This window comes from Artibeus jamaicensis, unplaced genomic scaffold, assembly GCF_021234435.1.
Source record: "Artibeus jamaicensis isolate MK-2021 breed Jamaican fruit bat unplaced genomic scaffold, CSHL_Jam_final contig_233, whole genome shotgun sequence".
NCBI classification, from domain to species: domain Eukaryota; kingdom Metazoa; phylum Chordata; class Mammalia; order Chiroptera; family Phyllostomidae; genus Artibeus; species Artibeus jamaicensis.
The window spans coordinates 67625960-67650183 of record NW_026521486.1 but is presented as its reverse complement, the minus strand read 5'-3'; the positions used below and the strand labels follow the sequence as shown (position 1 = coordinate 67650183).

Below are 24224 nucleotides of genomic sequence, written 5' to 3'. Positions count from 1 at the left end.
TTCTTACAATATTCTTATTCACTTTCATCTTTATTAATCTTTTCTCATTTGTTATGGCTATAGCTGCAGTGGTTGTTTTTCCTCAATTTGATTCCTATTTTTTCACTATTTTTTTCAAAGCTCATATTGTACTTTTCCCATTTCTTACTCCATTTTTCCCTATTCTGTCCCTATTTTATTTATGCTGCAAATTTTATTTTCTCCCTTTCTTTGTTTTGTTTCCATTTCTGACTCATTATTTTTCCTCCATCTACCCTTTCAAAATCATTTTTCTTTCTGTTAGTCACCTTATATTTTTTTCTTTTTGTATAATGTCATTATTCTTTTTACATCATTATTCTTTATTAATCTTATCTCATTTGTTGTTGATATTGTGGTAGTGGTTAGGAAGTATTTTTCTCGTGTGGGTTTTGTTTTTGGGGCTGTTTTGTTTTGTTCTGTACAACAACATACAAGATGTGGTGGGGGTTGTGACTGTCAGTCAGCCAAGCTTGAAGGAAGAACCCACCAATGAATGAGCCAACTACTAAAACCCAGTTACAACAAGGGAACACACATAAACTGCCTAAAGGGTATCCCTAGGTTATCCAGCTCAGGAGTTCAAGGAGACTGCACCACTGAGTCCCATAGGTCTCCTACCACAGAAGGACACCCTGCGGAGACAAGGAGTCAAAGCAAATCAATCTAATATGTAAAAACACACAAAAATAGTTACCTAAAATCTGGATACAAAGAATAAACTCTCAATCAAAGGAATATAGGAATCCCCAGAAAGAGTCTTAAATAAAATTAAGGCAAACAATTTATCAGACATAAAGTAGAAAGTAATGGTTATAAAGATGCTAAAGGAATTCAATGAGAACTACAAGTAAGAGTAGGGAAAACATCAGCATGAAAAAAGACACAGAAACTATAAATAAAAACAAGTTGGAAATGAAGAACACATTAGAAGGAATTAAAAGCAAACTAGATGAAGCAGAGGCTCAAATCAACAAGGTGGAACACAAGATAGAAACACCTAGAAAGAACAACAAAAAGAAAAAACACTAAAAAAAATGAAGATAGTTGAAGGAAGCCACAAGGCAATTTGGAACATAACCATATTCACACCATAGTCATACCAGAAAGAGAAAAAAGGAGCAAGGGATAGAAATCCTGTTAGAAAAAAAATAATACTAACAGGAAATTTCCCTAGTTGGTGAGGAAAAAGGTAACACAAGTTCAGGAAGCACAGGGGGGCCCCAATCAAGATGAACCCAAAGAGTCCCACTACAAGACACATCCTAATTAAAATGGCAAAATTTAAAGACAAAGAGAGAATCTGAAAGGGAGCAAGGGAGAAACAGCTAGTAACATAAAAGGGAGCTCTGATAAGGCTAGCAGCTGATTTCTTAATAGAAGCACAACACACCAGAAGGGAATGACAAGAAATATTCCAAGTAATGCAGAGCAAAGAACTGCAACCAAGATTATTCCACACAGCAAGGCTCTCATGTAAAATGGAAGGCTAAATAAGGAGGTTTCAGACCAAAAAAAAATGCTAGAAGGGTACATACATCTTTATCAAATCAGCATTGCAAGAGATGCTAAAGTGAGTGCTTTAAGAAGAGTAAGAAAAGGAAACAGAGCAAGGAACACAGGCACAAATGGAAAAATGGCAATGAATAAATACCTATCAATAATAACCTTAAATGTAATTGGATTACATGCCCCAATCAAAAGACATAGGATAGCTGAATGGATAAGAAACCAAAACCCACAATATGGTGTCTACAAGAGACCCACTTCAAAACAAAAGGCCTACACAGGCTGAAAGTGAAGGGATGGAAAAACAGTATCCCAAGCAAGCAAATAGACATGAAAAAAAATAAAAGCTGCAGTAGTAATAATTATATCAGACAAAACAGACTTCAAAAAAAGCCATAACAAAAGACAAAGAAGGTCACAACATAATACTTAAGGGACTTATCCAACACGAGGATATAGCCTTTGTAAACATACATGCACCCAACATAGGAATACCCAAATATATAAGGAAAATCTTGGAGGACTTTAAGAAGGAGATCAACAGTGACACGTTCATCACAGAGGATTTTAATGCTCCACAGTCAACAATGGATAGATCATCCAAACAAAAAATCAACAAGGATATTGTGGCACTGATGACACTCTAGATCAAACAGACTTAATTGATATTTACACAAAACTTCATCCCAAAGAATCAAAATATACACTCTTTTCAAATGCTTATGAATAATTTTCAAAAACAGACCACATAGTAGGACACAAAACAAGCCTCAAAAAATTCAAGAAAATTGAAATCATATCAAGTATCTTCTCAGATCATAATGGCTTATAACTAGAAACCAACCTCAAGGAAAAAAATTCAAGAATATTCAAATACATGGAGACCGATTAACATGTTATTAAATAATGAATGTGTAAACAGTGAAATCAAGGAAGAAATCAAAAGTACCTGGAAACCAATGAAAAGGAACACACAACAACCCAAAACCTATGTGACACAATGAAGGCAGTCCTGAGGGAAGTTCATAGTAGTATAGGCCTATTAATAAAAGACAGAAAAATCTCAAATAAACAATCTAACCCTACATCAAAAAGAACTATAAAAACAACAACAAACAAAGTTCAGAACTAGTAGAAGGAAGGAAATAAAACAGAGCAAAATTAAATGACACAGAGACTAAAAGAACAATTCCAAGGATCAATAAATCCAGGAGGTAGTTTTGTGAAAAGATACACAAAATTGACAGACCTTTAACCAGACTTATCAAAAAAGATAGAAGACCCAAATAAATAAAATCAAAAACAAAAGAGAAGTAACAACTAATAACACAGAAATACAAAGGATTGTAAGAAATTACTATGAACAACTACATGTCAAGAAATTGGACAACCTGGATGAAATTGATAAATTTATAGAAACATACAATCTTCCAAAACTGAATCAAGAAGAAGCAGAAAGGCTTAATAAACCAATAACAACCAGTGATTTTGAAGCAGTAATAAAAAAAATCTGGACTGGATGGCTTCCAGGCAAATTTTACCAACATTCAAATAAATACTTACTCCCATCCTTCTAAAACTATTCCGAAAAAAAATTAAGAAGGGGGAAGACTCCCAAACTCTTTTCATGAAGCCAGTGTTATCCTAATTCCAAAATCAGATAAAGACACAACAAAGAAAGAAAATTAGAGGTCAATATCTCTAATGAAGATAGATGCTAATATCCTCAACAAAATATTGGCAACTCAGATCTAGCAATACCTCAAAAAGATCATACACCATGATCAACTGGGATTTATCCCAGGAATGCAAGGGTGGTACAATATTTGTAAATCAATAAATGTCATACATCACCTAAACAAAATGAAGAACAAAACCACATGATCATACAAATAGATGCTGAAAAAGCATTTGACAAAATCCAGCACCCATTAATTATAAAAACACTCAGCAAAGTGGGAATAGAGGGATCACACATTGACATAATAAAGGCCATATATAAGAAACCTGCTGCCAACATCATACTCAATGGACAAAAACTTAAAACTTTTGCCTGAAGATCAAGGACAAGACAAGTGTGTCTGCTTTCACCACTCTTATTAAACATAGCACTGAAAATTCTAGCCACAGCAATCAGACAAGAAAAAAAAGAAAAGACATCCAAATTGGAAAGGTAGAAGTAAAAATGCCACTTTTGTCTAGATAACATGAAAATGTACACAGAAAACCATATAGTCTCCATCAAAAAACTGCTCAACCTAATAAGTGAATTTGGCAAAGTAGCAAGATATGAAGTCAATGGTATTTATGTATACCAACAATGAACTATCAGAAAGGAAAACTAGGGGAAAAATCCCATTTCTTATAGCAACATGAAAAACAAAATACCTAGGAATTAATTTAACCAAGGAGGTAAAAGACCTATACTTAGAAAACTATAGAGCACTGAAGAAAGTGAGGAAGATACAAATAAATGGAACCATATACCATGTTCATAAACTAGAAGAATAAGCATCATTTAAAATGTCCACACTACCCAAAGCAATCTATAGAGTCAACACAATTCCTATTAAAATACTAATGGCATATTTCAATGATCAAGAACAAATACATCAAGTGTGGAACAAAAAAAGACCCCAAATAGCCTCAGCAATCCTGAGGAAGAAGAATAAAGTTGGAAGGATCACGCTACCTGATTGAAACTATACTACAAGTCTCCTGTAATCAAAACAGCCTGGTACTGACATAAGCACAGACACACAGATCAATGGAACAGAATGGAGAGTCCAGAAATAAACCCATGTCTCTATGGTTAATTAATATTTGACAAAGGGTGAACAAGTATACAGTGGAATAAAAGTAGTCTCTTTAATAAATGGTGTTGGGAGAACTGGATTTGTACATGCAAAAAGGTGAAACTAAATCACCAATTTACAGCATACACCAGAATAAATTCAAAATGAATAAAAGACCTAAACATAAGTCTTGATGACATAAAAGTCCTAGCAGAAAACATAAAGAGTTAAATTTCATATAACCCATATAGCAATATTTTTGCCAATATATCTCCTAGGGCAAGGAAAATAAAGGAATAAATAAACAAATGGAACTGCATCAAATTAAAAAGCTTCTGCACAGCTAAAGAAATCATCATCAAAATGAAATGGGAACTGACTATATGGGAGAACGTACTTGCCAATGGTACATCAGACAAAGGTTTAATCTCTGAAATACATGAAGAACTCACACAACAACACAAGGAAGATAAACAATCCAATTAAAAAATTGGCAAAGGACCTGAATATGCACTTCAAGGAGGACATACAGATGGCCCATAAACATGAAAAGATGCTCAATATCACTAGCTGATGAGATAGATGCAAATCAAAACCACAATGAGATATCACCTCACATGTGTCAGAATGACTATCATTAATACACAACAAACAGGTGCTGGCGAGAATGTGGAGAAAAGGGAACCCTAGTGCACTGTTGGTGGAAATGCAGACTGGTGCAGCCACTGTGGAAAACAGTATGAAGTTCCCTCAAAAAATTTAAAATGGAACTTCCTTTTGACCCAGAGATTCTGCTGTTGGGAATATACACTAAGAATCCTCAAACACCAGTTCGAAAGAACCTATGCACCCCAATGTTCATAGCAGCACCATTTACAATAACCAAGTGCTAGAAACAACCTAAATGCCCATTGGCAAATGAATGGATAAAAAAACTGTGGTACATTTACACAATGGAATACTATGCAGCAGCGAGAAAGAAGGAGCTCTTACCTTTTGTGTCAGCATCCATGAAACTGAAGAATATTATGCGAAGTGAAATAAGTCAGTCAGTGAAAGATAAATACCATATGATCTCACTTATAAGAGGAAGCTAATGAACAAAATAAACTAATAAACAAAATAGAACCAGAGACATGGAAATATGGAACAAACTGACAGCAGCTAGAGAGGAGAAAGGGAGCCAAGGGGGGATGATGGTACAAAAAGGGAAAAGGATTAGTGAAAGAACATGTGTGAATGACCCATGGACAACGATATAGGGATTGACTGTGGGAGCAGGGAGTGGGAGATGGGTGGTGTGGAGAAAGGAAAGGGGGAGAAATTGGGACAACTGTAATACAAAAACAAGTTTAAAAATAGGTATATTTATAATAGCTTAAACAAAACTCAATCATTCAAGCTAGACTCTCCTAACTTCAATAGGGCAACTTATTCCTTGATTCATATGTTCCACTATAGAAAAATAAATAGACTCCATCCACATGGTACACAGACCCCCAGGTATCAATGGTCTTTCCCTAGTATATACAATTCTCGAAACAACTTCTTCCCTTTCTTCTCCCCATTGTATTAAACTTGTTTCTTTCTTCAGGACTCTAGTAAATATAAGGCTTCTTTTCATGTGCATTTGTTGCCTGCAGCATTGTGCAATGATCCCACATTCTTAACATGGCAGTGTAATTTTGCCCTACAACATGTTGGTGCTTCCAAACTGTATGAGTCCCTAATCCATTCATTTCTATCAATATTGTATTCTCCCCTCAAAAAATAACACAGTCTCCTTGAAGCCAGAAATCCCTGTTATAAAATACTTGTGTTCCCACTACAGTCACAGCACTGTGCCAGGTAGATATTGAATTCTCCATGAATGCATGCTGTCAGGGAAAAAAAAAAGCAATCAAGCAAACTCCTTTACAAAACATTGATTTACAAATTACAAAGTAGCAGCAAAAAGAAACTGAAGGCTATCTGCCATGATTAATTGAAATGTAAATAGGGTAACAGAACATTCCAATAAAATCTGTCACTTTGCCACTTAATTAACTTATAAAACATCTATGTTGAAAAGACATTTAAAATACTCAAGTACATCTTCTAGTCGATGAAATTATGAGTTATAGGAAGGTACTTCTTTATTTCATTTTAAGTTTTCAAATTTCTTCAACGACTATGGTTTAATTTTAACATTAATATGAAATTAACGAAAATAACTATTGCATTATTCTTCTACTAATCAGAATATCTAGTTTATTAAGGTGACCTATATTTTGATCTCTGGATTCTTAACCTTTCTGGAATCTGTTTTGTCAGAATCCTAAAATGTTGAAGCCAGTCTGAGTTTGAATTTATAAATCCACTAATCCCTCCTTTGTGATCAGAGCACATCACTTAGTCACTTATGCCTAAATTTCCTCATCTGGAAAATGAGAAAATAACAAGCATTGTCTCACAGGCAGTGAAAAAGATGAAATGGGTTAGAATGTACAAAGCCTTTAAGAGTGGCCCACATTTAGTAAACACAAGCCCATTTGTTTTTAAAATTGGGGTCAGTATATTTTGGGGATGAGAAGAAAGATATTTTAATTTTTTATGTGTCTATAACAACCTAGTTTTAAAGGAAACCTCCAGGCCTCTGAGTGTTCTCATGAAAATAGAGCACATACTATAAAGAAAGACTGCTTTCTTTATAGCAAATAGACTCTATACCTCTCATTACAAATTAATACCAAGAAAGACAAACCTCATACAAATGTTTTTAATTACCTAAGTTAGATATTTGAAAATACATCCTCGCACAGGTACACTAACTAAATACTTTGGTTTAAGGACATTAGAGAAATACCCCTGTGTAACAAGAGAATTAATTATTGTTCTAATAGTGAGCATCAAAATTCCTCTTAGGGAACTATTCTGATAAACTACTTGGTGTGGAAACTCAAATCCTTAGAGACAAGCTAGCATGAGATGATGTCACGGCAGAGAAAGTTGAACTCTTCAGCATTAGAAAGGAAAAGAACTTCAGAAGATTGAAGAGATAAGATATTGCAGCGTTTATGAAAGAACAGCAAGAAAATGTTAAGGAAAGGAGGCTTCGATGTTACGTCTTAAGGTTGTTTTACTGCTTGGTTTTGGCGATGTGACACCCTGGCATTCACACACACCCACTGGCCTCTGAAGCTTCAGTGAACTCAGGTTTACTGGTGGAGAGTGTTCTTATTTATTTAGTTCAGCTTTTGGTTTTGTGATGCAGATCATGGAAAGAGGCCAGTTCCACAACTCCTTTGACATGCTTTGGGACAGGCACAGATCTGTGAGATAAGGATGCTATTAGTTCACAGAAACAGCTCTTAACCAGAGGTGAGCATTATTAGAACACAAATAATTCTCTCCCTATTCCCAGAACCCTCTACACTATAAACTTTCAGAAATGCGAGTTGGTGGTCTATGAGTATATTCTCTAACTCTAGTCACTGTTTTCCCTCCCCAGTCCACCCCCAATTGCTCTTGAACATACCCCTATCAGGTCTTCACTCTTGTCAAGGACACTAGAGACCTCTAAATAGCTAGTGCCAATTAATGGTCAATTTTCAGTTTTTGTCTAACTGAACTTTCCACAATTTATCATCTGTTCTCTATGAAATGCTTTCCTCGTTAGATGTCCAGAACAACACATCTATTTATTTTGTCCATAGCTTCTTGTCAACTGGTAGCCTTTACTGGCTCCCAATCTCCATAATGACTGGACATTGGATCAGTCCTTCCTTGTTCCTATTCTCTTTTATACCTGCCTTCACAGCTTTGGTGGTCCTCACCATCCCGACATGCTGGCAAATGGATTTCCCTAGACGATTACTCACCCAAATGCCATAGCTATAAATTCAGTTGTCTACTTGAATTTCTCCCAGACATCAAGGTGCCACCTATATACTTAATAGACTTAATGTCAGTCTCAAATACTACCCTTTTCCACAATTGTTCTGTCTCAGTAAAAAGCAATTCCATTTTTTGAATTCTCAGACTAAAAACTTTAGAATTGCCCTTGGTACCTCTCTTTCTTTTATATCCCGCATGCTGTTCAGCAGTGAATTTTTGTCTGTACTTTTGATTCATATTCAGAATTGGACCATTTCCGACTACCTCACTGGTAATATCCTAGTCTACCAGGCAACCATCATATTTTTCCTGAATTTTGCCATATACTCTTAACTGCTTTTATGCCTCTGACCTTTCCCCCTATATCAGGGTCTCTCAGTGTATGCACTGTTGACATTTTGTACCAGATAACTCTTTATTATGGGAAGCTGTCATGAGCATTGTAGGGTGTTTGCCACTATCTCTGGCCTCTATCCACTAAATGCTAATAGAACACACTCTACCAAAGCCCTCTGAGTTGTGACAAACAAAAATGTCCCTAGATATTGCCCAGTGCCTGAAGGACAAAATCACCCTGATTGAGGTCCTTTGCCCCACAGTGTATTCAGCCTGGCTACAAGAATAACCCTTTAACAGCAGAAACCAGATTGTGTAATACTGCTGCTAAGAAGTGACCAATTGATTTCCTGCTCACCTGGGAGAAAAAACAAGCTGAACGCCCTACATAGTCTACTACTCACCCTGACTCCATCTCCTTTACTCACTCCATTCCAGTCACGCTCATCTCGGAGCTGTTCCATCAGGACGCCAACAAAACCCTCCTCTCAGAGTCTGGGCACCTTTTCCCCTCTACCTGCAGTCTTTGTCCCATAACATCCACTTGGCTTACTGCTTCACACCCTTGAGTTCTCTGCTCAAAAGTCAGCTTCTCAATAAAGCCCTCTGTACTCACCCATTTAAAAGATTCAGTCCCTTTCCCACGCCTGATCTGCCCCGTACACTTCCTGTTCCTCTGCTCTAACTTTATTTTTAATGGTATTTCTCTGATGTAGTATATGTGTTAGTAATTGCTTTAATGTCTGCCTCTACCTAATAAAACATAAGCCCCAGGAGGGAAAGGATTTTTGTCTTTTTTATTTGCTGCTATATCCCCATCACATAGAAAAGAACCTATGGGAGGCACTCAATAAATGTTCAAGGGAGGGAAAGAGGAAAAGGAGGGAGGGAGGGAGAGAAGGAAAGAAAAAAGACCATGTTAGACCTGAAGGGTCAAGGCAGACACAGCTGATGTCTAAGATACATCTGCATGCACCGTTAACAAGACTGAGTTGTCTCCATAGAATTCATTTCAAATATAATTCGTAATATACAATGGAAAGTAAGGATTTATCAAAATGCTTCTGTGCTTAGGAATTTTTATGTAGGGTGTATTTGGAACACATACTTATAAATCCACTAATGTATAGATCTGAATATCTATAGATATATAAAATGAGTGGAACTTTAGGAGAAATTTTACAAAATGCCACAGGCTACAGTAACTAACTCCCCAGACACATAAAAAGAAGTGTACTGGGGTAAGTCAAATCATTCAATTATATACACCATAAGGTAGCTTGACAAGTAAAAGTGACAGTGAACAAAGCTCTTTTCTCCAGATGAAAGCCGGTGTGGTTCACTTGTGAGTGAAATAGAGGACTAGAACTGCTTCCTGCTGCAAGCTGACAGTTCCATGGAACCCCCTGAAGTTATAAATTGAATTTCTCCACTAATTACTGGTCTGAAGGGGACAAAGATCTGCATTTTATTTCTGTTGCTGAACTTGCAACACAAGCACTTGTGAATTTTACATTAGGGTCAAGCTGGGAAGTTCCCAGTCAGTTTTACTTGGAGGGCAGAACAGTGTCACCTCCCATGCAAATGAGGTCAGGTATTCTTCCTGCCTTGGGTGCCTACCAAGGAGATTTCAGTGTAATGAAGTCTAGTAGGGAAGTTGATGCAGAGAGGAAAAGAAAACAAGAAGACAGAGCAAAACAAAACAAAGATCCTATTTGAAATAAAATAATATTTATAAATTTGAAATTAACTATTATGGATTCTAAGAGCACATATTTCAAAAGGAACTGAGAATTTTATAACATCACTCACTGAAGTTAAATGCTACACCCATTGATAACAATATCAACTATTCTACCTACTCCTTGAACTACTCGTTGTAAGACCAATCAAGCTACATGGCAGGCAGATACTTGAATGAAACAGGCCCAGTTCTCCTGAGAGGAGAACCTGTGGTTCAAATACTAACATTTTTGACCAGATAAGCACTTTATTCTTGCCAAAGACCAATAATTTTTATGTTGATACTGATCAAGAACACTCTGGAAAAGGAAAGTGGATGGGGAGAAGGGGAGGGGAACAAAGGATTGTTGTGATATAGTATTTCAAAACAGGTTTTCTGAAAAGGAAAAATTACTTCATCATTTCTAATGTGTATCTTCTTTAATTTCCTGGAAAGCCAGAGTTTCCTCCCCCTACAAAAGCAGCAACTTCATTCAAATTAGGATAACAAAATTTATCAATTTATCCTTTCAACAAGCAATTATTAAATATATTCTCTTTGTAAAAGAAGAAAATGTAAGCATATTTATTGTGAACTCAATCTCTACCATTAAAATCCCCCTTCTTTCTTAATTCTTATTCCATTTACCATAATTTACTTGAAATATGACTGAACAAAAATAATCTAAGGGATACCTAACACACTGAGGTCTGACATCTGAGATTTAGGAAAGAAACCAATTAATGAGTATAAAATATTGACAAGATCTGGGAGTCATAAAGCTTGAAATCTTAGCTCCTTGACTTACTGGCTGTCTGAATGAATGGAAGACCCCTTGGGTCTCAATCCTCTTTGATGGAAAATGTTGTCACAGTACTCACCCCAGAAACAATTGTGAGGGTTCAGTGTGATGCTGGCAAGAACCCCTTCCCAGTACGTACTCAACGAACTATAGCTATTTGGGTCATCTTTTGGAAACTTAAACTTACATAGCACCATCCTTAATTCCTATGAGCACTTTTTGGCAAGACTTCAGAAACACTAACATTTATTTTACCACTTCAGAAGAAAGGATTTTCATGCTCATCTTCTTTAAAAAATATATAACCCTTGGAATTGCTGTGCTCCTGGATATCGCAAATAAATGCATGAAGAAGAAATTCCAACTTCGTGGACCCCTCTCAAAAAAATAACCAAGAAAATTCTTACCTAGTTTTGGCAAGGAATAGGGCACTTTAAAGTAGTCTTCATAGAATTCTATTAATCTCTTTGTTATATGGAGAGCATAGTCCCCGGATCCTCTTCTGATAGCATCGGGTCTTGCATATAACCGTACCTAATTAAAAATATATATAAAAGTTACTTTAGCCTTTTGGTACCCAAATTTTATCTTCCCTGCATATATGAATCTGCACAAATCACTTTGAATACTACAAATATTAAACAGTATTCTTGTTCATATATCAAAGCATGCTGTGGCTGAGAGAGCCAAACTTCAACAATTAAAGTAACCAAGTTGAGCAAGTAACAATTCCCTTGCTTCACAAGAAGACATAGAGAAGAGTTAAACACCTTGCATCAAAATAAATATTCAAAGTTATCACTTACATGTGCTTGCTAGAGATAGGAAGGTACGGTGGATTAGTAGAATGGTTCCCTGACTATGCTGAATATGCAGGATATGGTGGCTCAGCAGGAGAGAAGATTCATGGTTTGTTAAAGACACATTGCATCCAGCTTCAGAAGCATTACTGAGCTGAGCAAAAATATAAGTTATGCTTCCTTCTTTTCTTTGGAACTAACTGTCCTTATTCCCCATATGCAAAGTAGGGATAGAAAATTGTTCATGTACGTAAATGATTGCCATTCTGGAAAGCTGTTGGCAACAGCTCCGGGCTTCAGAACCAGCTGAAGTAATTCAGATTTCTAACACAATCCGGATACTTAATATTGATTTTTAAATCAAGTGTTGTATATTATCTAGTCCTGGCCAAAAAGAAGCCTGAGGCAAATAACATAAAACTGAACAAAACTAACAATTGTACAGAAAAGGTTAAAATGAGATTAGTTTTCATAAAACTTTCATAAAGCTATCCAGCATCTTTCTTTCCAAAGGCTAAATCTATTTTTCACAGATGTGGTCCCTAATCCTCATATCAATCCTGCGAATAATAAATATGTATTTTGTGGAACAGTGGCGAGCACAGCAGCCAGGAGTGGGGCTGTAGGCTCGCTCTGCTGCTAACCACACTGGGTGATACTGAACAAATTACTTAACCTCTTTGGGTCTCAAATGGTCTCATTTATAAAATAAAGGTGTTGGCCACCAGCTGGTTACTAAAGTTCTTTTCAGTTCTAAAATACATTACTTCCAGTCGCTTTTCACAGATAAAGGAGTTTCTATTCTTTTCAAATCACTAAATAAAATATTTGGTATTATTCGGCATGTGAAAATGGGTGTTTATATTCAACAGCAAGACAAAAGAAAGTTGTACTCAATCATAGAAAAAATGATTATACAATCAGCTCTTTATTATCCTTGCCTGAGGAGAGAGAAGAGGGATCTCAGAGAAATGTTTGATCAAAGAGAGAAGAAAGTTTAAAAATATGCATTCTGACTTTGCATTAGAAAGACATTATTTAATAAGATATCTACTAAATTAAATATCATTTATTTACTAAAATTATAAAGCTTCTTCCCATCCAATAACCAAATCAAAAGTCATATTTATTCACAATCACCTACAGTTTTGGCTGGCAGCATAGACACCAAGAACAACAGCAAGACTTAACACCTTTAGAGAGACAGTGGTCATAATTCCCTGCTCCTGACATCACCTGCCTATAAACAGGCAATGTCTTAAGTGAAGCTTCCAAGAAGCAGACCCTATGGAAAGGATGAGTCTACAGGTGATCTACCAAAGAGGTGATCTCAGGAGAAACCTGCAAGGGAGCACCAGGAAGCAGGATAAAGAAGAAGAATATGCCAAGCAAGGTGCAGTTTGAGGCGAGGTCCTGGTTTCAGCCTGATCCCACAGGTAGCTCTGGAGTATGAAGTGCACTGGTGCGTTTGCATCACCTTTACACATGAGAGCTAGATTCCCAAACTCCTGCACCTCAGTCATTGGATACTGGCTACTGAGGAGAAGGCATAAAATCCCAGGTACTTTCTGTTCTTGCAGCATTTGGCTATGCAGCTCCAGTGGCCCAAGTACAGTCCTTTGAAGATTATCTCGGGTGAGAGCTGGGGCATAGAGGCACCAGACTGGAAAGAAAATCTGTCTGTGTACCAATAGCATATACCCCAGGGAGTAACCATTCATTCATTCACTCATTCATTCATTCATTCAACAAATACTCACTTGACATCTGCTTTGCACCAGGCCTGGATTAAGCATTTTTAACTTAGCAATGAATAAGACAAGTTCTCTAACTAAAGGTGGTACAAAGCATTATTGAGGGGAAAAGCAATGCAAATGTAATCCCCATTCTCACAGAGCTTCCCATTTGTTAGGTAAGATAAAAACAGATAACGATAAGTGGTATATGAATGCTAAACTATAAGTGACGAATAGATACTGAGGAAAATATAGGTAGCTTTCACAAGGTTCAAGGTAAATAGTAGTTTCATGTGTGAAAGCCAAAACTAGGACCACTGCAAAATGATGCAGCAAAAGGTGACTAATTTTACTCCTAGCAAGCATCATCGATTTTGGTAGAAGCAGCTATTCCTAATAATAAACTCTACCACTTACTCAAGCTATCTGTAGGCCCAGACAAGAGAAACACAATTAAATCAATCTGGTTGTCACAATTTGATGGAAATGACTCAATCTCAGTGAGGAGATGAAATATACACATTCTTAGCACAGTGTCTTCATTTGTTCATTCAAACATTTATTGCACACACGCTGTGTGTCAGACATTGCACTAAAGAATAGAAATAGAACAATAAAAACTCCTACCACAAAATGAACAAGGCATTTACTCTTACTGCTCTTAAGAGGTTCACAACATGTGGGAAAACAACAAATAAATCAACAATAAGATGCAATGTGAGAAATGCAGCAATGTGCTCTGCCTTCCCTCCCATTAGAAATGCCAAAGAGACTGAGCTCCTATCCAAGGCCAAGTCCTCTGTATCCTATCCCCACTTGCCTTTTCAAATGTTTTCTCGAAATCCTCCTCCTTTCTCTCCCAAATCACTAATTTATGTCTCCATGCTGCATCATTTTCTTCAGCAAATAAATACTCTGTATTGTTTCTTCTGTTTCAGAACAAAATCTTGGCTGACCACAGCTCCTCCAGATAAGACTTCCAGCAATGCTCCTTGAAAGTGTTTTCTTCTATATAGTTAGGATTGGCATATAAGTAACATTCAAACTGCAACACTTTTAGAATAAAGGAGCACTGAGGTGTAAGCTGGGTAGTTGCCCACTTATACTCGGTCTATTTTCTCTTGAATTCACTACACTAAGGCCTTCATTCCCACTACTCTCCCGTAACTGCTCTCATCAACATCACGAAAGGCACCAGCATGCTAAATCCAACAGTCATCTCCCTGTCTTCAACATGCATAACCTACCAGCAAAATTTGACACAGTTGATTGGTTCTCCCCCTTCTAATACTTTCTTCTCTTGGCTTCTATCTTACTTTTCCATCTATCTGGTAGACAACTCCTTCTCAGTCTCCTGGCTGCTTCCTCCTCCTCCTCCTCCTCCTCCTCCTCCTCCTTCTCCTCCTCTGCTTAATGTTGGAGGACCCCAGGTTCCAATCCATATTTACTTCTTTGTCTACACTTGGTTCCTTAGTGATGACATCCAGACTTGTGGTTATAAATATCCCTCAGATCCTAAAGACCTCCCCCCATTACTTCCAGGCTTCCCCACTCATGAATCTGGCCACCCCCTTGATGTTTCCACTAAGATATCTAATAGGCATCTCAAACTTAACATGTCTAAAACCAAATTCTTTATCTCTCTCTCCTTCACATACACGCACACACCTTCCACCGCACACACACCTACCTGCTGCTTTAAAAGTATTTCCCTCCCCTTCTCCAAGCCCAATACCTCAACATCATCCTTTTTTCCCTTTCTTGCATGCTCCATATTCAATTGGTCATCAAATCCTTTTGGCTCTACCTTAAAAACGTACCTAAACACCAGTCAATTTTTAGAACCACAGCACTACCACCCTTCTCCAAGCTTTCTTCATATTCTGCTCTAGTATCTTTCTAATGTCTTGTCCTTTACTCCCCCAAATATGTCCTCAACAAACCAACAAAATATTCCTGTTAAAATAAACATTGAGTAGTATCATTTCTTTGCCTTCCTCCTCCAGTGGTCTCATCTCAATTTAGAGTAAAAGGCCAAGTTTTTAAAAGGACCCCAATATCCTTAAACACTATAGGCCACTTTACTCCTCTGGCCTCGTTGTTTATATTTTGCTCCACATTAACCTTACTCCATTCATACACAAGCTTCCTTTGCATTCCTCAAATACGCCAAAGAGATTCTCCTGTCAAGGCCTTTGAGATCTCCCCTAGATACCTCCCTGACTTGTTTGCTCTACCTCTTTAGATACTTGTTTTAGTATTTCTTCTTAGAAAAATCATCCCTTTCACCCCAGAACTTTCTATCCTCCTTCCTTGCTTTATTGTTTCTAGTAAGATTTATCACCATTTAACAAAAGATATGTTTTATGTACTCTTGTTGCTTATTGCAGCCTTTTGTCCAAGAATGTAACTTGCATGAGGGAAATAATTTTTACCTATTAGTTCTATAAAAGTGCCATTTTCGTAGGTCAAAATATTTTGTTTTGACCTACGTCAAAACAAGTATGTGACATATAGGAGGCAGTCCCAGCATGCTACTGAACAAGTCCTTTAGCTACCAAGTAAACCCAAGTGTAATCACATTCTCACGAAGAGTGATCACCCACTTCGTCGGTACCTGTGTCTCTCCAGAGCCCTACTGGAACTAGCCAGACCCAGTTGGAGGATGCAGATGTGGAGAGGAAGGAATCCAAATGATTTCATAAGATGAGTGATTCCTGTGTGATTAATCAAGAGTTTACTATCCAATAATTCCTTTTACTATGGAAAAAACTACAGTTGTTTTCTTCTTTTGGGTTATCTAGACTCTACTTAACTGTAACATAGAAGCTAAATCCTCATAAACATAGCTCTCACTCAAAAGCAATGAAATATAATTTTATTACACCTGTTTATTTGCATTTTCTGACATTCCGCCATAAGAGAGCAGCTCTGGAAATGTAAATTGCTAACCAGTCTTTCTCTCTCCTTCTGCATAGCTTCTTCCAACAACCAACGTGAAACAAACTGCCCACTTAGTCCTGTGGAAAGGATATAACACTAGGAGCTGGGAGGGGACTGACTAGCCACTTCTGCCAACTTGGGAAGTCAGTTAACCTTTCTGGGTCTCAGTGAGTAGAGTCCCCTTCAGGGTTAAGAGTTCATCATTTTCTCTACATCGCATTATGGCTGAGGGATTGATCCATCATGCCAGTTTGCCTAAACCCTTCTCATGGAGCTCCCGCTTGTTTTGAAAAGGAAATACTGTACAGGTTTTTTTTTTAAATCTGCACAGAGTCTTACTCCTTTACATTTTTCACTTCCCTTGAAAATTGTAGCAATTGTTCACCTACTGATCTCCATCCTTTATTCTTCTTGAGTGTTCCTCTTTTTTCCCCCCACTAAGCACCATGAACTTGATACTAAATAGAGAGAAATAACTGTAATCGCCAATATGGAACACAAGAGGTGGCTTCAGAAACATATTCCTGTGGTACCACTCCTGTGCTAATACCTCATAGCAATGAACTAAGGTGCAGGAACTATACGTTTTTGATGCTTTAGGACAGTTAAATGCCCCAAATAGGTGTTCCTGGGAAATGTCTGTGGGACCCACTGGCCTTTACTCTGTCATTTCATGAACTCTCTATATTTAAAGTATGTTTGTTTCCTACTTTTATAGGATTTTAAGTATTTTAATCATTGAATGGGAAAAAACACTAAAGGCAGATATCTCCAATCCTGTAGTCATCTCACTCCTGCACGAAAACAGGGGTGACAATTAAGTTTCACTATCCCGACAACTAAGTGGCTGCTTAGAGGACATATAGGAAAGAATTCTGAGACCACACCTGCACCTGGCAGGAGAAGGTGCCAGTATCTGTGAAACCCACCTGTACTCTCGAGTGCAGGAGAGATAGCATTGGTGTCAGATATTTGCCATTATTAGGGCAAAACATCCTTTGGGAGTCATAATGGAAGGGAACTTTAGATTAATTCAAACTGACTTCATCCCTGATAGCTGTGCAATTTAGAATAAGAATACCAAAGGCTGTTTAAGGATTTCATCCATGGGACATTTATTCATTCAGTTGCTATTTAATGAGCATCTATTAGTAGTCAGGCCACTGTTCTCCTGTTAAGTCTCCAAAGGTAAGCAAAAGAGACAGGGTCTCTTTCAAGGAGTTTGCAGTCCGATGGGGAGACACAGCAACAATTCTCAGAAATGAGAATGACAAGGTGGACCTAATTTACACTGGCCCTCCACGGAGATGGCGATTAAGTGGACAACGACTGGGTACGATGGAAGTAAAGAGAAGCAAATGATTGTTCACCACTACAGCTAATGTTCTTCCTTTCATTGCTTTAAAGACTTCAAACTAAAGGTTATATATACATAACACACACATGTATGTGTGTGTGTATATATGTGTGTGTGTATGCACACACTCACTTGAAAAATGTAAACAAATATGCTATTGTCAGAAATATAAAGTCTTATACTAAATAATTTTAGAGGTTTTCTTCTAACAATTTAAGATACTTCATAGATTTTCTTATTTCTCTTTATAAAGTACATGCATAGTAAATATGTAGTTAGCAATAAATTATGATTTTGTAGATAAAATATTTGAAGATGTTTTCTATCATCATTGAGCCACTTTCAAGGAGAGTGAAATTAAATCCTTCTGTCTAAAACATTTATTCTAGACTGATTTTAAATTTTTGTGTTAAAAATAAATTGTAGTAGCTGCTATGTAATTGTTCAAAGTATGTAGTTACACCATACAGCAGAGAGGGGAAAAAATCATTTATAATAGTAGTACACCTTTTAAATAAAGACTGGAATAACATTTTCTCTGATTTTATGTTTGCAATTTGGTGGTGTCAAGCTAAATAAACCTTCCAGCTTGCCAGACTTATTGTCAAATTTACACTGCAAGAGTATATTAGGAACTTTGGAAGATGTAGTAATTATTTCATGGCTTTAACATGGAACCATCATAATGAAAATTAGCTTACTTTTCTTTTCACCTAACTGAAAAATCAGGGCCCTTCCTTAATAAGTGCAAAACGTGATGTGTTATCACTAACTCCTCAGCCAGTAAAGATGAGTTAATTCACCTATGTGAATATAATTTGATTTGGAGAGTTCTTCATGCAAATCAGCGAGCAGGACTAGCCAGGAAGAGGGAGCAGGTGCTTTTCTGCACTGTGTAGAAGACAAACATATTGATACAAAGAGGAAAGATGTTGTAAACAAGAAACTAAAAGCCCAGGAATATTAGTCTAATTTCAGATTCAGAAGATAACTTGTTTCTTTTTTGCTAGGCAAAAAGGATATAAATATACACAAAACTCTAACAGAAACAGGAAACCAGTGTGCGTTGGGATGAGCCCATAAACATAAAGAGGAGGCTGGTGGGGGTTGGGAAAGGAATTCTCCTGGTGGAGCTGACCACCCAGGAGAGAGGGACTCAAGTGAAGGGTTTCGACATCTCAAGTGAAGAGCCTGCGTATGCTGCTTTGGGAAACTGAGAGCCACTTCTGAGTCTGAAGCAGAGTAACATGATTGAAAACGACAAAGGGAGATTTTTAGGCAGCTGACTTTAAGACATATTGAAACAGGGAGGCTAGTGAGTAGAAAAGTATGTTACAAGCGAAACAATTTTTTCGGTAGCTTTTATAGCAAGAACAGCCAGAAATAGGCAGCCTCCATCATTGTAGTCAAAGAACTCATTCCGAGAAGGAGGAGAATTTAGAATTGGGAACCGATGGGTTATAAGATCCCAGTATGAGATCACGTGGTGAGAGCAAACTCACAACTACCCCAAAACCTACCGCGCTCACAGAATCAGACTGCAGAAACAAACATTGCCTCTCATCTCATGCATCTCATCTTGGAATCCATCTGACAGATACTCTGAGAACAATTATTTAAACATTTTAATGAGGTCTAAAACCAGCCTTACACTAACTTGCACATCATATCAAATACTGTTAGAGTCCCAGAGGACTGTCGCTCATAAAGTTGCTCTAATGGCTTGTCCTTGTTTGTACTACTCCCCTTTCCCTTCAAAGAATTTTACTAAGGATTCATGAGCAAAACAATTGCTGAGAATTCTTACACAGGTTTGCTACCTACGAAGGGGTTCCTTTTCAAACCAGTGGCCTTTATTCTACAGCTTCATAGGTTGTCTATATTTAAACTGTATCTGTCCCCTCTCTATATAGGACTTTAAATTCTTTAAGCATTGGATCATCTTTTCAGTTTCTCTTCTCACCTCTCACTGTGTCTAATACAGTGGCTTTCATCCAATGGAGACTGACGGCATGTTGCTGACTCCCCATAAAACGGCAATAAACTTTGAAGGTCCCTGTCTGCTCCAACACTACAATGCTGCTATAACAGATTGATTACATCTTCCAACTACATTTGGCTTCCGGTGAGGAAATTGGTACTGCGGCAACCTGTCTGGTCTTTTCTTGAAGTCACTTCACAGTTATTTACTAAGCATGGTATTTACGACTTCATCGTGGAGTTTACAAATTCTACGTACTTATGGGCACTTCAAGGAAAGGGCAGGGTTTTGCCATTGTCATCACACTGCTGAATAGTGGCCACCACATACACCACATCCTTGCTAATCCTTAGAGCCCGTGAATGTTACCAGAAGAGTCTTGAAAGTTCTAATGAAATCAAGACTTTAGAAATGAGGCAGTCATCCTGGATTATTCACGTGGGAACTAAGTACAACCTCAAACTCCCTTACAAGAAGGAAGCACAGAAAGTTCTCACCACAGAAAAGGGGGATGCAATGCGGACAGCAGTAGCAGAGAGAAACGGATAAATGAAAAGGACAAAAAGGCCACGTACCATAAAAGGCAAGGGATGTAGTGTATCTTATGAAATGTATTGGGTTGATAAGATTCCACAGGTGCTGAGTGTCTGTGGAATGTAATGGTGTGCGATCTGCAGGTTTAGAAGCTGGACAGACAAGGACCAGGTCATCCCCAGAGCCCCCAGAAAGAACCGGTCCTGCATTTGAAGGGATTTCCAACCTCTGAGCACTAAGAGAGCAATTTTGTGTTGCATTGAGTCACTAAGTTTGTAGAAATTTATTATAGCAGCAATAGGAAATGAATATATTATGATTTTCTGTGTTCACACTGTTTCCTGTTAGATTTTCAGCCTCTTGTAGGAGGACATTTTGTATTTCTTTTTTGTGCATCTCTTTTTGCTGTAGATATATAATTGTTTACAGCTTTCAAACTGCCAGTGTTGGCACACCTGTTTTATTTGCAAACATTACCAAGCACATAACACATTACTGCACATAACAGACACACACACACATAGTGAAATGACTGAGTGAAAGTGAGAGTCATCTGGAGCGTTTTTCTCCAAGTGTGGTCCCCTTACACTTTGCATCAGAATCACCTGAGATAATTGTGTAAAATTCAGATTCTTGAGCCTACAGACTCCAAAAATTCTGAATTATATCTCTTAGGTGGGGCCCTAAAATCTTCATTTTAACAAACTTACCGATCAAGTTATATATATGAAAGTTGAAAAGCTACTGGCCTAAATTCACCCAATGAGCCTTTTGCTCATTCAGACCCACAGCAAGAAAACCTCCAGTCTAGAAAGAAATATTTAGCAAAAGCCTAACACATAGGAAAACATATATCCTCATTCCTTAAATCTCTTTCAACATCAGAGTCTTCAATGAAGATGCATTCAACGTGGCTGTTATTATTTTTAACTTTAACAACTAATCTTTCTTTCCCCTGCACGATGAACAATAAACAACAGATGAGTCAGATCCAATGTCTGGAAACCAGTAAAAGTTGTTTAATACTGTCACAGCACATAGATAAAACAGCACCATTTATTCCCTCTCTGAGATAGAGTACCTTTTTTGTAGTAAACTGAATTGCATTTTTTTAAAAAGCAAGATAGAATGAATTTAGAGAATTTCGTTATTGAGCTATCTGTTTAATGCCTGGTCAAATTCCTTCAGCAAGACAGACAGCCACGTCCATCAATTTGCAAATATGGAAGCTCAGTGCTCAGTTGCACTCAGTTTCAATTTGGTCTGGCCCATCTGTCCTTTTATGCCCTGATTCCCAGCTAGCTACCTGCTGACCTCACTTCTACATATACCGTCTCCCCCTCTGAATTAAACACAGCATCCTGCCCGCACCTCTCCTCTCTCCTGTGTCTCTCAGTGATGCAGACAGCTTTCTACCACCCGGCATCAGAACTCAAAACTCATTTGTTCATTCACTCATTGAACAAATATTTATTGGGAAGCTACTCTGTGCCAGGCCCTCTGCTAGGTTCTGGGGATATAGAAACGAACCAAAGACACAGAAATCCCTACCACTGAAAACTTATATTCTGGTAGGAAAGACAAAAACAGAAAAGACAAATAAATAATACAAATAACACAATACAAACAATAAACAATACAAATAAATATGAACGATATATAGCAAGATAAATAATAATAAGTATGCAACTGACAAATACACCAAAGGGTGTTAGAAAATGTTGAAGACCAGGGAAAACCTCACTGAGAAAGCTGAAGCTTGACTGGAAGTACAAAACAAGTAAGAGTGTGAGAAATGTGGACGCAGGCTTCTGGGAGAATGCATTCCAGGAAGAGCTATCACCAATGTCCTGAAAACCATAGTTTCTGTCCTCAAGTTTTTCCATTCAACTCATTCTTTAAAGAAACTACCAAATATTCCAATCGTATAGAAATTCTATAGAAAAGCCCTGTACAACAAAAGCACATTATCCTTACCTCCAAACATTTAAACAATGTTGACAGTTTTCCCATTCTTGCTTTAGATATTTTTTAACTGTGTAAAACATTACAATTCCTTTGAGGTAATGCACCCCCTTCTTCCCACTCCCTTGGTTCTACAGAATTAATCCTGCCCATGAAGTTCCGACTTCAGTTTACTTCCAATCCATGTTATGTTCGTCCTTCAGTTTTACTGGGTCTTATCAGTTTCTTCACAGGAGTTGAACCAGTTTACATCCCATCAGCGATGTATGGCTGCCCGTCCTGCTTCCCCACATCCTCACGAATTTGGCATTTTGAAATGTTAATCGATGGGCATGAAGTGGTTAACTGATGGGTATGAAATGGTGTCTCATTGTCGATTGCAATTTGCATCTTCCTGATAATAGTGAGCAAAGCACCATTTCACACATTTATGGGCTTCTACTTTCCTCTTCTGCAGTCTGCCCTGCTCCTTTGGTTATTCTTCCATTGGCTTATTTATCTTTTTCCTCATGATGTGCAGTAGTCTTTTGTATATTCTGGACAGTAATTATTTGCTAGTATATAATTTACAAAAATCTGCTCCCCGTCTGTGCTAGCCTTGTACATTATGTCCCTGATCAAATAGAATGTTTTAACTTTCGATGCAGTCAACTGCCCCTGTAGGGGTTGTGCTTTCTGGGTCTCTTCAAAGGAATCGTTCCCTGCCCTTAAAGTCCAAATACATTTCTCCTACACTTTCTTCTCGAATGTTCAAACTTTTGCAGTACAAAGTCAGAGCTTTGACCCCTGTGCAATGTACTTGTGTGAATGATGTGAAACAGCAATCTCATTTGATTCTTTTCTGTGGGGATAATCATCTGTCTCACTCAGTACTGCTGTGGAGGAGCCTTGCCCTTCCCACTGATTTGTCATCCCTTTGTCACGCACAGCACTAGGTTCCCATATATCCCTGGAGCTCGGTGGTTTTGTGTCGGTCAGCATTGCCATCGTGCCAAGAGCACATCATCACCAAAACTGGGTGAAGTATGTGGGGTCTAACAATATCAGCACTTTTCTTTCTTTCTTCTTAAAACTTCCTTATTATTTTGTATGAATTTTAGGGTCATTTCCCACACTGACACACAAAATTCTGTTGGAGGTTTTGCGAAAAATTTCCCTCAATTTGCATGTTATTTTGACATCTTCAAACATGAGATCTTAACATCCATGTCCACGGAATAGCTCTTGATTATTTTAGTCTTTACCTCACTTTTAAGTTTTACTGTTTCCTTCAGACAAGCCTTACAGATCTTTTATTAGATTTACCTCTAAATACTGTATCTTATGGTTTGTTGTTACAGTGAAAGGGATTTGAAAAATCATCTTTCTAATCTATTATGTCTGATATTAGTCATTTATTGATTTTTTTTTTTTGCAAAGTGACTTTGAAACAAGCCAACTTTCAGAAATAATTCTAATAGTATTTCTGTGTGTGGGGCCAGGGGAGGGCAGTTTCCTGTTGGCTTGTCTTAGGATTTCTAGAATAATGCCAGCTAGGAGCAGTGAAAGAAGACATCCTTATCTTTATTTTTTACTTTATTTGAAATGCTTCTAGTGTCTCACTACAAACTATAATTCTTGCTGTGAGATAATGATGTTCCCTTCTATTCACTGTTTTCCAAGAATTGCATCATGAATATTGTTGGATTTTCCTACTGCTTTCATCACATCTATTCAGATATGTTTCTTCTTTTTCCCTGTGTTCTGTTAAGGTAGTGAATTATAGTAATAAATTTTCCAGTGTTAAATTGTTTGCTTTTCTCTGGGGTGGGGGTTTGGAGGAAGACAACCTAGTTAAATGTATTATGAA

The 24224-nt window shown here is 37.5% G+C and overlaps 1 protein-coding gene across 1 annotated transcript in view; it reads right to left on the bottom strand.

Moving 5' to 3' along the window:
• The window catches only part of TRHDE (thyrotropin releasing hormone degrading enzyme), a 386150-nt gene that overhangs the window by 267195 nt on the left and 94731 nt on the right, over positions 1–24224 (bottom strand). Inside the window, exon 3 of the mRNA XM_037154152.2 lies at positions 11467–11593. Within this exon, the coding sequence (XP_037010047.2) occupies positions 11467–11593 (127 nt within the window). The remainder of the gene's footprint in view (positions 1–11466; positions 11594–24224) is intronic.